General features: G+C 47.6%; 1 protein-coding gene across 4 annotated transcripts in view; it reads right to left on the reverse strand.

Moving 5' to 3' along the window:
* DNMT1 (DNA methyltransferase 1) overlaps window positions 1-14,461 on the reverse strand; it is a 45,149-nt gene that overhangs the window by 13,355 nt on the left and 17,333 nt on the right. For all 4 annotated transcript variants that reach the window (XM_025863197.2, XM_025863196.2, XM_025863198.2 and 1 more), the window contains 14 exons: window positions 13,974-14,058; window positions 12,221-12,255; window positions 11,210-11,291; window positions 9,322-9,356; window positions 8,955-9,000; window positions 8,780-8,860; window positions 8,598-8,707; window positions 5,551-5,669; window positions 5,184-5,276; window positions 4,428-4,579; window positions 4,083-4,270; window positions 3,796-3,979; window positions 1,396-1,493; window positions 1,036-1,183 (listed from right to left, as the gene is read on the reverse strand). In XM_025863197.2, coding sequence (XP_025718982.1) covers window positions 1,036-1,183; window positions 1,396-1,493; window positions 3,796-3,979; window positions 4,083-4,270; window positions 4,428-4,579; window positions 5,184-5,276; window positions 5,551-5,669; window positions 8,598-8,707; window positions 8,780-8,860; window positions 8,955-9,000; window positions 9,322-9,356; window positions 11,210-11,291; window positions 12,221-12,255; window positions 13,974-14,058 — 1,456 coding nt within the window. The remainder of the gene's footprint in view (window positions 1-1,035; window positions 1,184-1,395; window positions 1,494-3,795; window positions 3,980-4,082; window positions 4,271-4,427; window positions 4,580-5,183; window positions 5,277-5,550; window positions 5,670-8,597; window positions 8,708-8,779; window positions 8,861-8,954; window positions 9,001-9,321; window positions 9,357-11,209; window positions 11,292-12,220; window positions 12,256-13,973; window positions 14,059-14,461) is intronic.

The following is a 14,461-nucleotide window of genomic DNA, read 5'->3' on the forward strand; positions in this document are numbered from 1 at the left end:
AGGTCCAGTCTCTGCTTGACCTACCTGTTCCTATTACTTTGCATAAAAGCCTAACTTCTAATAATTTTGTTAAATCATGAGCCTCTACCAACCCGGCTACTACAGAAAACATCTACCTCACTTAGCTGGAAATCTACATGAAGAGCACTCACTTTCCCTCCTCATCAGCCCTGCCCTTCAGTGTCAGCAGCAAAGCAGATTCCAGCATTTGATTTTAACCAGCACCAGTCCCAACTCCTTGCACCAAGGTCCTAAGGCCACATCCCAGCCCCAACTCCTGTCAGCCACAAGGACCTACTTCTCCCACCAGGAAAGCTAGTTTCCCCCTGAGGGCCTCTGCCCTGCCTCTCCCCCACATCTCTGTGAGGCTGGTTCCTCGCCAACCTTCTGAGTCTCAGCTCAGAGGCTGCCTCCTCAGGAAGCCTCCAAGGCCCCAACCTCCCTCCAGCCCTGCATCCGCTGGACAGTCCATGTGCCTATTCTCCTGTCCTAGAGGATCAGCACCATAGCACAGAGGCTTAGCCATGTCCAGGCCTACAGCAGTATCTGGCACGGGTAGGCCTCACGCTACAGAGCGGATCTTTGGCCTACAGACATCAAGGAAGCAGTGCTAAAGGAAAGGAAAGCTCTCCAGCTTTGGTAAAAGTTGTGCCTTAGATAGACAACAGCCAATCACAGAACGACAGGGAGGCAATCTGCTAGTGTCGCAAAAACACCCACGCCCAGGCCAGAGGGGGCAGTGGTGGCTCTCTTTGAAACAAGCTTTGAAGGAGAACCAGCCTGACACCCCCAGGACAGTGTCAAATGCCCACTTTGGAATGTTAGGAGTCTGGGCACACAACAAAAACAAAAAACATTTCTGGTGCATGGCCAAGGGCCTTGGCCTCTCCCACGGGCCCTACTCTTCTCATAGGCAAACGAGCAGGTCTCTCCACTCCAGAGCTCAGGCTGCTGAAGCGGTTTGGCAGTGATACAGAGGGGACAACTCTTTTCTCAGAGGTATGACAATAAGAAGACCAGCTTCTCCAGGATTACCTTGACAGCGTCTCCAACCCAAGAGATCCGATTCTTGTTCTGTTTCTTTTTCTTCCCCTGATGCATTTTTTTGGGTGATGGCATCTCTGGAATATTGTCATCGACTTCTTCATCGTCATCTGCCTCCTTCATGGCCATGTTGGGGCACCTATAAAATCACTTGTTATAAGCAAATCCCCTTTTATAATAAAGTAAAACCTACTGGGGATGTTTTAGTCAGATAACGCGGACAGACCGGGGACAACGCTAGAAGGGAAGGCTGCCTGCTCTGGATAGCTCAGCCCACCTGTCCTGTGCAAAGCTCATCTGCCACCAGCTGGCATTTTCCTCTGCTACAAGAACGGCGTCAGCCAAACCTACCTCCTCTCTTGGCAAGCCTGTTTGCTCCGTCCGCTACCACCAAACTTAACCATATCTTTACAGGCTTTACACTGTCCACATTCGGGCTGTTGACAAACCTAAAAAGTTTAAGAAGTGAATGAAATGGCCATTAGTAACCATTGGTAACCATTTTTTTGGTGAATTACAATTTAAAAAAAATTGTATTTATGGGCGCCTGGGTGGCTCAGTCGTTAAGCATCTGCCTTCAGCTCAGGTCATGTTTCTGGGGTCCTGGGATCGAGCCCCACATCGGGCTCCCTGCTCCGTGGGAAGCCTGCTTCTCCCTCTCCCACTCCCCCTGCTTGTGTTCCTGCTCTCGCTGTGTCTGTCAAATCAATAAATAAAATCTTTAAAAAAAAAAATTTGTATTTAGCCTCATTAGGTGAAGTATGAGAAGTAAGTTCAGAACAAGATCCCATTCACACCCTCCAGGTTAGCAAATTTAAAAAGCAGGGCATGTGTTGGGACAAGTGCAGAGAAATGAGAGCTCGCAAAGCTCAAAGGGTAAGCCAGCACCACCACTTTGGAGTTTTTTTTTTGTTTTTTTTTTTTTTAAGATTTTATTTATTTGACAGAGAGAGAGACAGCAAGAGAGGGAATACAAGCAGGGGGAGTGGGAGAGGGAGAAGCAGGCTTCCTGTCGAATAGGGAGCCCGATGCGGGGCTCGATCCCAGGACCCTGGGATCATGACCTGAGCCGAAGGCAGACGCTTAACGAGTGAGCCACCCAGGCGCCCCATACTTTGGAGTTTTCTAGACCAAAGTTAAACCTATAATGCACACCCCAGCAATTCTGCTTCTACGTAGAGATGGTCACAAGAAACCTCATTCAAGGGGCGCCTGGGTGGCTCAGTTGGTTAAGTGACTGTCTTCGGCTCGGGTCACGATCCCAGGGTCCTGGGATTGAGCCCCACATCGGGTTCCCCGCTCGGCAGGAAGCCTGCTTCTCCCTCTCCCACTCCCCCTGCTTGTGTTCCCTCTCTCGCTGTGTCGCTCGCTCTCTCTCTGTCAATTAAATAAATAAATAAATAAAAATCTAAAAACAAAAAAAAAGAAACTTCAGCAGACAGTTAAATTTCTTTAAAAAAAAAAAAAAAGAAACCTCATTCAAGGACACTGCCACAGCATTAAAACAGAGGGATAAGCTGTGATATTCATATAATGAAACACTATTAAATAATCAAAGTGAGTCAACTACATCTAACTGCATCAACACATAGCTGGCGCAAATACCAGTTCTGTGTATTTAAGAAGCTCTGAAAACTGCATATACATGTGTTAAATGAAAAAAATAAAACCAAAAGAATGGTGAGAACATGTGAATTCCTGTTAATGAAACAAAAGGAAAACACAGTCCAGCAAGGCAGTGTGAACACAGGTTCTAAAGGCAGCTGTAGTATTTTCACATTTGAGTTTTTGTCCAAAATAAGTCAAATACAGGCGGACCTCAGTTCCAGGCCACCACATTAACATGAGCCGAATGAAGTTTCTGGTTTCCCAGTGCAGATGAAAAGTTATGTTTACACTACACCATAGTCTATTAAATGTGTTATTAAATAGCTTTAGGTCTTAAAAAAAAAAAAAGGATATTCTTTAAAAATTGTTTATTGCTAAATATATGCTAACCATCATCTGAACTTTCAGCAAACTACAGTCACTGGTCACAGATCACCATACATATGATGAATAAGTTTGAAATACTGCAAGAATTACCAAAATGTGACAGACTCAGAGTGAGAAAATGCTGTTGGAAAAATGGCACCAATAGACTTGCTCAATGCAGCATTGCCACAGAACTTCGATTTTTAAGAAACCAAAAATACACACAAAAAACCCCCCAAAAATGCAGTATCTATGAAGTATAGTAAGACAAGGTATGCCTGTAGTAGATACCAAAATACCTCCGCTCTCGGTGACTGGAGAAATTAATCCCCCTAAACCTGAGTCAAGTAAATATAAGAATTCAGAGGAAGAGAGGGCTTTTAAAAGGCCTCAAATCTATTTTGGATAGAGTCCCCACTTTCCTGGGAAAGTTACACCAGGAGACAAGGAAGGCTCCGGGGAGGATGTCCTCTGTGGCAGCAGCACCTCTGTGGGGTAATGCCTTCCTCTGCACTCACCCAGGCTGCTAGACACGGTGCGATCCGGACAGAGCAATGCCACCCGGGAGGCCAGCCTCTATGGTGAGAGCAGCATTAACAGCCAAGTGCCCAAGCACACCTCTTTGCACAGCTGTCCGGTCAATCTGCTTGTCCCATGAGGCATGCAATCCCCCCCAGGTAACCTTGTTTTCAGGGTGACATTTGAGGAGGGAGAGTCTCAAGCCAGAAGAAAGAAGTTCTTCAGATTACACAGGGAGCCCAGCCCAAGTGAGATTACCTCACAGACGCCACACCGCCGGCGTTTGAAGGCATTCTCCTTGTCCTCTTTGTCATCCTTCTCGATTTGCTCTGCGAAGAAAGTGTCAAAGATCTGGTAGACCAGCTTGGTAGTGGTGGCTTTAGTGGGGCCTTTGTCCTTCTCTTTGGCAGAATGCCCGATGGTCCGACGTCTTTCAGCTCGCCTGGGACAGAGGTTTCCATCGTGTCAGTGGGCTAGGGAGGAGCGCCCATGACACTACCTTCTCTGGTGTCATGTCTTCGGTTTTATTCCTGCTGCATCCTTACCTTTTTCCTAGGGTGACCCCAGCCAACTTGATCAGGTCTCTCATGCAAGGGGTCAGAAAGATGGGCTGCTCATCACTGTCCCCAGCCTCATCATAACTTTCTACTTGTTCTACCACAAACTGGGCATGTCGAAGGAGAGAATCCTCTGTGAATCGATTCAGGTTGAGCACAGAAGGAGGAACAGTGGTCTTTAAGAAAAACATCAGAAGTTTCTCTTAGGCTTAAGCAAAACTGTTCTAATAAAACTGAAAAACGGTTTCTCATTTTAGATGTGTTTTCTAGCAACATCTATGCGGCATGTAAATAGGCATGAATCCCAGGTTACAAAGACCCTGAACCTCTCACCTCAATCTTATTGATCAAGTCTTCATAGGTTGAGTCTGGGTTGCTCTGCAGGAACTCAACCACGATCTTACTTATGTAGATCTTCTCCTGCATCACGCTAAACAGTGGTGCATACTCTGGGTTGGGATCCATCAGAATATATTCGGCAAAAGCTGAAGTAAACAGAAATTTTAAGAAGTGGTTTGAATCTAATGACAACTATGATGGCCAAAGGCCAGGGATGAGTCTATGAAGACTATGGAATAGTCTAAGTTGTTCCATACGCAAAAGTCAACAAAATGCGAAGTACATTCAGAGTGAACTCATCCAGAAGTGGTCTAAGACAGCTAGAGAACGGGGGTGCCTGGCTGGCTCACTCAGTAGAGCATACAACTCGATCTCAGGGTTATGAGTTCAAGCCCTATGTTGGGTGCAGAGATTCCTTAAATAATATCTTAGAGACAGCTAGAGAATAGGAGACTGGCCAAGTGGCCTTATTTGGGCTCATCTTTGTTTTTGGAATTCAGTCTGGGTTTGAGCTATAAGAATAAGACCTGCTCTTTCTTCTAACTGGAGGGTCAGTTCCAGAGTCAGCTGTAACTCCTAGAAAAGTCACCCTATTGGAACCCGACCTAGTTCCCACACAGTCACAAGTTAGTCACCTGCTGTTCATGTGAGCCTGAGGCATCCCACCAGAGCCCAACCAAGCCCCAGGGAGGGCAGGAACGAAGGCCCCCTTCAGATCCCATTACAGTCCCCGACTGGCCACATACTTACAAGTGCTGAAGCCAATGAGCGCCTTTTCACCTCCATCAAAGCCAGTGATCCACCATTCGTTTATAGGGCCAAGATTTTTGCCATTAACACCACCTAAGAGAAGAAAAAGTTTCCTGAAAAGAAATGAACTAAGAGCTAGGACTCCCATCAAACCCCAGAAGGGTCAGTGGCACTGAGTGCTCCCGAGCTGACTGCACTCATCAGCCAAAGCGGGCAGCCCGCAGAGCCAGCAAGTGTGCTAACAGCTGTCCACAGCACGTCTTAAGTCCCAACTTGAAGAAGAGTAGTTGCAGCTGAGTACTGCTTTGGAGGTGAGCTTTGTTTCTAAGATCTCTGTCCCACACAGAACCTGGAGTGTTCCACTTACCTTCAAGAGATGGGTCATCATCGTATATTGGCTTTGCATAACCGGAGAAGAAGAGTTCAACGTTCTTCTCAATGAGGCCGGTGTCGATCGGGCACAGGTGGCCGCGCTTACAGTACACGCTAGACAGGCAACAGAGAGCCGTTACCAGCCGACCGGTGGAGGCAGTATCGGTGCAGAGTTCCGTTCAGACACGAGGTGACGGGCCCAGGTGCAAGTCCTAGACTCCTACCTTTTCGGTTGCCAGAACACTAGGTCAGCACAGTGTCCCCACCCCGACAGTTCTACCCGATTCTCCCACCGGTGCATCAAGAGGACCTTGATGTCTGCAGACCTGGATGTCTACAAGGGTGACACCAGGAGAGTGGTGAGTCTTACGGCGGGAGCACAGGAAACCTCGTAGGGGAGCAGTAACTACATCTTCCCTCGGCACACCGCCAACGGAGGAGCACTGGCTTCTCAGACCTGTTCCGCCCAGAGTCGTGCAACCGTCCCCTCCGTCTAGCTCCACAACACCTTTACTGCCCCCGAGAAAATCCCCTCTGGTAAGCAGGTACTGCTGCCTATTCCGTCCCTGCCCCTGGCAATTCCCCACTCTGTTTCTCTGCATTTACCTATTCACGCTATTTCATACATGGTTAAGTGTTACAGGAGTTTAACCTCAAAAAAAAAGAAAGGGGGGCATAATAAAGCATACTATATAATAATATGAAAGTAGTACAAAGATGGGCGCCTGGGTGGCTCAGCTGTTGGGCGTCTGCCTTCGGCTCAGGTCATGATCTCAGGGTCCTGGGATCGAGGCCCACATCGGGCTCCCTGCTCAGCAGGAAGCCTGCTTCTCCCTCTCCCACTCCTCCCACTTGTGTTCCCTCTCTCTCTCTGTGTCTCTGTCAAATAAATAAAATTAAAAAAAAAGAAAGAAAGTAGTACAAAGATATGGCAAGGACAGCCTCATTTGGAGGGTTAAATCTCAAGCTGGAAGGCATCCACAGTCCTACCACCCAAATGCCAAACTTCAGAAGAACATGAAATCGGTGTGTGTTGGGGGGGGGGTTGTGGTTGGGGGGGGCGGGGTTCCTTCCTGCTCAGGCTGGCCTCAAAAACTACTTTCTGCACCAGAGGTACCATCTCATCCCTCCAAGGCCCAGGCAGGCCACACACAATCTGCAGTCTCTCGAGAACACCACCCTCCACCATGATCCCACAGCCTAGGCCCTTAGGAGCCAGAAATCCACATCCTGAAATGTCACAGAACTTAATGAAAACATGAATATCTTGAGTTAAACTCCCCTACTACGTGCCAGTCATGATAGACATGGGTCATACTCTGCCCTCAGGCCTTAGGCCCAGTGGGCTACCTGGACACTTATCAAGGGAAAACAGGATACTGGGGGCCTACAGAAGAGGAAGAAATAGTGCCCAGCCCGACAAGCTGTCCATGGACCCTCTTGGTAGAGGTGGTATCAGGGAGAAGTTCTAAGTTCCAGGCAGGGACAGGACTCACTAATTCACAGTATGGACCCTGCCCTGGACTTGTTTCCACTTGCCACTTTCAGCCCAAGTACCAGAGGTCAGCAGAGTCCCTAAATAACTCAGGCAGTCTGGCTCCAACGGCCCGAGGCTAAGAAGCACATTATCCCTGGAAAGTGTGTCTTTAGTGCCACCACCCCACCGTACAGGAAGGAGTCTACAGCAGATCCCTCTCAAGGAGGGAGCCAAGAGACCCCAAGCTCTGACATTCCTGACTACGGCAGCCCTGGCTCCAGCTCCTGGTCCTCTCCTGAGCCTTAGTCCTGAGAGACACAACAGGGAGACATGAGGGCATGAGCATCAGCTGTATCAGCTGATTTCACTGGCAGAGTTGAGGGCCAGGCCTTGAGGATCACTGGTAGGTGGACAGCATCCTGACACAGATCAGGATCCTGATCATGTTGGAGAGGAAGATACAGCCAACCACCGACCACATGAAGCATGAAATGTGCTGAAGAAATATACTGGGGATCTTGTCTGAGGGCAAGAGAACCCCTAACCTATGGGGCAGGGGTGTCATGGAAGTGATGCCCACCTGAGGCTAGCAGGTGTGATGGAGGCAATCCACCCCCACAATTCTCCACAGGAAGGGGAAAAGCACCTGCCAAGGCCTGAAAGAAACTGGGCTAGTCCTGGAGGCAAGCCATTTCCCACAAAGTGAAGCCTCAGAGTAACTGCAGCCCCAGGGAGAAGGAGCTGAATGGAACAGAGGGCGCTGAAGAACGTGGAGACTCTGCGTACTCAAAGGTTTGTTTGAACCTAGCCAAAGGCACAGTCCAGATGCCAAGACCTGCACTCAGAAAGCTCAGGGGTCATTGCCACAGCCTGCAAAGCCCTGCAGGATCTAGCCCCCTCCCTGACCCCCTGCTCCCTCAACTCCAATCACAGCAGCCTCATCGCTGAGTCTTCCAGAGCCAACAGGAGTCCACCTCGGAGTCTCTGTACCTGCTGTTCCCTCCACCTGGTGGTGGTGGGGGAAGCAGGGACGTCTTTCCCTAGCTATCCCCTCGTTCTCTAGCTTGTTCTCTATGTCACTAAGGGCTCTGCTCAAGTCACATACCCTCCATTCCAAAAACATTCTTTCTCCCAACCCCTCTCTGTTCACCATGCTTTTCACATCAGTCGTAGCTGTTACTACCTGACAGGCGTAACTGTTTCTGCCTCCACGAAAGCAGGGACCTGCTGTGCTCCATCCCTAACACCTAGATCAGTACCTAGCACCTGGCTGGCCCTCCTTTGAATGAGCTTCAGGATATGCATAGACTGAAGATTAAACACATATAGTTTTAACAAACCACACAGCAAATTCTACTATACTCCTACTATCTTTGTGGTTCTTATCCATGAAGTGTTAGCAACTTAAGAAATGTTACAGGTAGGTGCTAAAGAACTTCACTAGGATGGGGGAAGGGGGAAAAAAACGAAAACAAAACAAACAACTTCACTAGGATCTTAAGAATTTTAGCATCTTCAGGGAAGTGCTATATTATATTACAAAAGAGCAGAAGCATATCCGTTACCTGAAGCAGGTCAGTTTGTGTTGGGGAAGAGCCTCATAACTCTCAAAGCCAGACTCATTGGCATCGAAGATGGAGAGTTTCTCACTTGTCAACAACTGTGGCTCATCCACCTGAGAGACATCGGACCATTAGGCAGGAGCAGAGACAGGGACTGGAAGGCTGGGAGTAGAGCCAGAACTTACTGCGTCAGGAGGATGCTGTTCATACTTTAGTTCGGCATCATCCAGGTACTGTCCACACTGCACACACCGCAGAGGATTGGTCTGGGGGCATGAACACAAACAGTGCTCAGACAGCCAGCTCTGGGCAACCCCACTGGCACCGTAGCATTGGGTTTACCCCCAGCTATAGGTTTACCTTGGAGGACACTACTGTTTTGTTTCGAGCCATTTTTTTCTCAGTTCTGAGAATAAAGCACAAGATGGTTTGGCTTTTTTAATCCTATCAGAACATGTAAGAATCTACCAAAGCTACACCTTATCTACCAACACAGATGGGCATCAGCTGCTGCCTCAGGGGCAAGGGGCTGGGTCCACTCCCCATCCTTACCACACAGAGGGCACCTGCCTCATGCAGAATTGGAATGTTTTGGTCCTGAGCTCACAGACCCAATCAGATACAAAGCTAAGCTAAGGCTGCTCTAAATTCATTAAAAACCTCTTTTTCTTTCTAGAACATATTAAAATTATGACCTGCTTTTACCAAGACAAAAATAAGTTCTTACGGTTCTTTGGATGTAGTTTTGCGTCTCTTCTCTTCCTAAACAGAGAGAACGAAAGAGGAGTGAAGGGTACAAAAGTATTTTATATCTGAATAATGCTTCAGAATTTTATCTACATGGTTATCACAAAACCTAGTCAGAGGCAGGGAAGAAGGCAGTCAAAGGACCAGTGAGACCCCAGCCATCTGCAGTGTATAAAGTCTTATATTCAAAATTCCTGTAATGAAAGCCTCCCTTAACAGACTCCTAACAGAGACCCTTTTTTTTTTTTTTAAAGATTTGACAGAGAGCACATAAGTGAGCACGCACAAGCAAGGGGAGCAAGGGAGGAAGAAGCAGGCTCCCCACAGAGCAGGGAGCCCAATGTGGGGCTCAATCCCAGGACCCTGAGATCACAACCTGAGCCAAAGGCAGTCGGTTAAGCATCTACCTTTGGCTCGGGTCGTGATCTCAGGGTCCTGGGATCGAGCTCCATGTTGGGCTCCCCACAGAGCAGGGAGCCCGCTTCTCCCCTTCCCTCTGCCCCTCCCCCGGCTTGCGCTCACTCTCTCAAAATCTTTTTCAAAAAAAAAAAATTAAAATTAAAATGCTTAGCTTTCTTGTACAAGCAGTACCTCATAAGTCAACAACTGATGAGGGGTGCTATGAAATGAATTAAGTCTCCCCGAATTTCAAGCTGAAGCCCTAACCCAGAATGTGGCTGCATTTGGAGAGGAGGCTTTTAAGGAGGTGACCAAGGTTAAAAGGGTGGTCATAAGGGTGGGCCCTAATCCAATAGGACTATGTCCTTGTAAGAGACACCAGGCTCACACTCTCCCTCCACGCTCGCACCGGGAAGAGCCTGTGAGGACATGGTGAGAAGGCAGCCATCGGCAAGCCAGGAAAAAAGGCCTCACCAGAAACTAACCCTGCTGGCACTTTGATCTTAGACTTTGAGTCTCCAGAACTATAAAAATAAACATCTGTTGTTTAAACCACCTGGACTATGGTATTATATTAGTCTGCTTGGGCCACCATAAAGAAAGGGGAAACTTCTTTCTAGAATTATTTTGGGTAAATGAAGGAATGAGAGAACTGGACTATCACCACTTTGCAACTCCCAGTGATACAGACTTAAGCAATAACTGCTAAAAACCTCGAAAGAAAAGCTGAGAGGGACTTTATAAAGGATGGATCGGGTGACAACACTTCGGCCCAGTGATAAGTCTTAAAACCATAAATAGACAACTGTGCCTTCTGGTGTGATGCAACAGGAAGCACCTGGCACCACCTCAGCGGTCCACTGAAAACAGAGGACCGGCTTCTGGGTAAGCCCCCAGACCTGTAGGAGACAGGGCCGGAGAGAGATGCTTAACAAAAGAGGGGTGCGAACAACAAAAAACCAAAACCCAGAAACCGTACAGGTAAGCCAGTTCCCTCCATAAACCACAAGAGGAAGGGGCACAGCTCTGGATGAGACAGGACAAATACCAACCAAATTCACTGTACAGACCTCGTTTGGGTCCTGATTCAGTCTCCACTGTCTTTTATAGGCAGGGAAATTTGAACAGACTAGACCTGGACATTGTGTTAATGGCGGTCTTGTGGTGATATTTAAGAACAGTCCTTTCCTCTTACAGGTAGTTCTTCTGTAAGTATTTCAGTAATACATCTGGGATTTACTCAGCATCATCCAGGGGTGAGGGAGGCTGAGAGATGGGGGAGGGACTGACTGAAACACTGGACCATGAGCTGAGAGCTGTTGCAGGTGGATGAGAACACAAGGGGTTGCTACCTTATTCTGCATACTTTGGGGTATGCGTGAATGCTTCCATAATAAAAAGTTACCTTCAAAAAAAAAAATCACTTTGGGATGTAGGAAACACAATAGGATTAAAAAATAAGAGCTTACCTTTTCATCCTCATCTTTTTCCTCAGAAACTTGTGGTTTTACTCTTTCAGGTTCTTTCTCTTCAGGTCTCCGTTTGGCAGCTCTATTAGGTAAATAAATATATGCCAAATATTTGCTCAGAATAACCATATTGCCAACTCACATCAAAAATAACAAATTTGGGGAACCTGGGTGGCTTAGTCAGTTAAGCATCTGCCTTCAGCTCAGGTCAAGATCCCAGGGTCCTGCAATCAAGCCCCACATCGGGCTCCTTGTTTAGTGGGGAGCCTGCTTCTCCCTCTGCCCTCCCCCACCACTTGTGTTCTCTCTCTCTCGCTCTCTCATTCTCTCTAATAAAATCTTTTTTTTTTTTTTAAGATTTTATTTATTCATTTGACAGAGAGAGACAGCAAGAGAGGGAACACAAGCAGGGGGAGTGGGAGAGGGAGAAGCAGGCCCCCGGCCGAGCAGGGAACCTGATGCAGGGCTCGATCCCAGGACCCTGAGACCATGACCTGAGCCAAAGGCAGACGCTCAACCGACTGAGCCACCCAGGCGCCCCTCTCTAATAAAATCTTAAAACAAAAATAAAAAAACCCCACAGATTAATGCCTCCCTATTGAAAAGCAAAATATTCAGAATATCTGGGCTACAGATTCTTCCCATTCAATAAAGAAAGCCCCTTGTGATGGTGGCCCTAAAAGGAGCATCGACAAGTTGTAACCCCAAGAGAAGGCCCCCAGAAGTCCCCTGTGACCCCTCCGATGCAGGCCACATGAGAAACGCTGGAAGCTAAGAGACACATGAGATTGTGCAGGGGATGGGACAGCTATCCAAGTGGCAAAGGCTAAGGAGTAAGGATGAGGCCCAGTTTAATTTCTTATCCAACCCTGCCCGAAAGGATCCAATCTTCCAAGAATATCAGCAGCTCCCTGTAAACCTCTACATCATCACAGATCTCTAGAACAATAATTTCAATAATGAAAATTTCACAAAGCACAGCACAAAGGCACAAGCATTTCAACCACTTACAGATCTTTGGGTTGACTTCTGGGTCTCTTTTCATCCTAAGAGGGTGAAGCAGGGGAGGAGAGAGAAAGAGGGGAAAAGTTAGTTTCTGAGAAAAGAGCAAGACCAAACTGAAAGTATCAGTTAACGATCGAAGCACTGTGGAACTGGAGAACAGGAAAGTCTGGGCGGATCTACAGACTAGTGATGAGACTTCCAATTTTTAACTCCATTCCCTACCCCCTCCAAACAAGAGTTGACCAGGAGTCGGCAAATGGTTTCTATCAAGAGTCAGAAAACAAACATTTTCAGATTTTGTAAGCCCCACGGTCTGTGTTGCAACTACTCAGCCCCGTCATTATAGCATAAAAGCAACCGGAGACAATACAGAAGTGAAAAGGCACGGCTGTGTTCCAAAAGAACTTTATAAAAAGGAGCAGAGGGCCAGATCTGGGCCATCATTAGCCAACCCAGTCCCAGGAAAGCTTATCATAAAAGGGAATATTATAGCCATTTAGCTTTTGTTGGCCGGAACGCCTGTAGTTCCAGCTCTCATCTGGTCAGAAGCGAAGAGGTCAGACAGACAGGCATCAGGACAGCAGGAAAAACAACAAGGACAAAACTTGGCACTCCAACATGGGGGGAAAAAAATCAATTAAAAGAATTCCCAACAGTCACTAACTCCTTGTAATATACAGTCTAGCACCTTCTGAACTTACATACAAAAAAAAAAAAACCCTCTGAAATTTATTGAGCTCATTTTCATAGAGTAACAAGTCTATTAGTGGATTTATTAAAATAGAAAAGCTAACAATGTTAGAAAGGGTCAAATGTGTGACCCCTCCATCCCTTTCTACCAGGAAGCAAAAGCTCCTGCCAGCTTGTCTGCGGGCAATGAGTGCTCCGACACCATCACTAAGGTCTCTCTAGAGGGCCTGGAAGGGATTCCGGGCAAGCACCTTTAGTAAGATAACCAGTATCTGGACAGAAAAGGCGAGAGACAAGAAGACGGCAGAGCTAGCTGGAGGTGACACCAAAAGGGTCAAATGCCACAGAATGAGAATGGATGCCTATTGCCAACCAGGCCGGAAGTAAGGAAGTTCATGACCCAGCAAGTCTGTGACCTCGGTCTCCGCTGTCTAGATCTCAACAGACAAAAAAAAAACCACAGAGACAACCCTGGGATTATCCCAGTTCAGCTTCTCTTAGAAGGAACCACACTGCTTGAAGAGCTGGAGATGCCTGTGCTGCAGCCCCCACGGCATGAGTACACCCTCCCCTGGAGTTCAGGTAGCAGGACCGCCCTGCAGATGACCTTGCCATCCTGTATTTTTATGAAGGCCCAGCCCTGCTGCATGTATAATGCTTTGGAGTTTATGTGTTCACTTAGCTGAAATGGGGGGTCTGTGTTGCAACTACTCAACAGGCTGGCAGGATGGAGAGACCTAGACTCAACACAGGAAGCCAGTTAAGCAGCACAGGTATGGCTGATGTGTCTTAGGGGACCCAGATCAAGCCTCCTCATGGAGGCTTCTAACGCATACCTTCATCAAGGCACACACAGGCCCTATCCACTGTGATGGATGAACAACTAAACATTCACTGACATGCAGTGATAATCACCAACCCCCAGGAGGGGGATTAGGTAACTTTCCCAGAGTTGCCTGAAGGTAGGTAGGGCGGGATTTGAACCCAAAGCCCTGTCCCACGCCATGTGTCTCAACCACACGGGAACAGAAGCAAAGTGACATTTAAGAACCCAAGATTCAGTCTTTACCTTCCCCTCTTCTTCATCCATTTCAGCCTGCACTCCAGTTCTTCCTTCTCTGTCTGGCTCCTCCTTAGACTTCGGTTTAGGTGTTCTGTCACACAAAACAAAATACATACACCCCGATCGGCTCAGAGAGCCTGACGCCATGGCAAGCAGCCCCAGTGATGACTACAGTCTCCTCCCAGGACTTAGAGCGTGGACTGCCTTTCCCAGCTGAAGGGCATGTCTTCCCTGCAGGAAACTCGGAAGGCATTTATTACTTCAGAACTTAGGATCTTTAGAAATGCCATCAATGTTTCATATAGATGTTGCTGACATACACCAGTAGCTTAAAACAAAAACAAACAACCCCCCCTCCGCCACACACACAATAGGACTCCACTGATTTCCTGTAACCTGATGGGAACATGCCTACAGTGGAAATGGCCCTGCAGTCACCCCGTAGAGGTTCACAAGAGCTGGTCTGATATGCAATCTGCCCCCGCAACCATGGA

This window comes from Callorhinus ursinus, unplaced genomic scaffold (genome assembly GCF_003265705.2).
Source record: "Callorhinus ursinus isolate GAN/ISIS: 27379988/994484 unplaced genomic scaffold, GSC_fseal_2.0 scaffold82, whole genome shotgun sequence".
NCBI classification, from domain to species: Eukaryota; Metazoa; Chordata; class Mammalia; order Carnivora; family Otariidae; genus Callorhinus; species Callorhinus ursinus.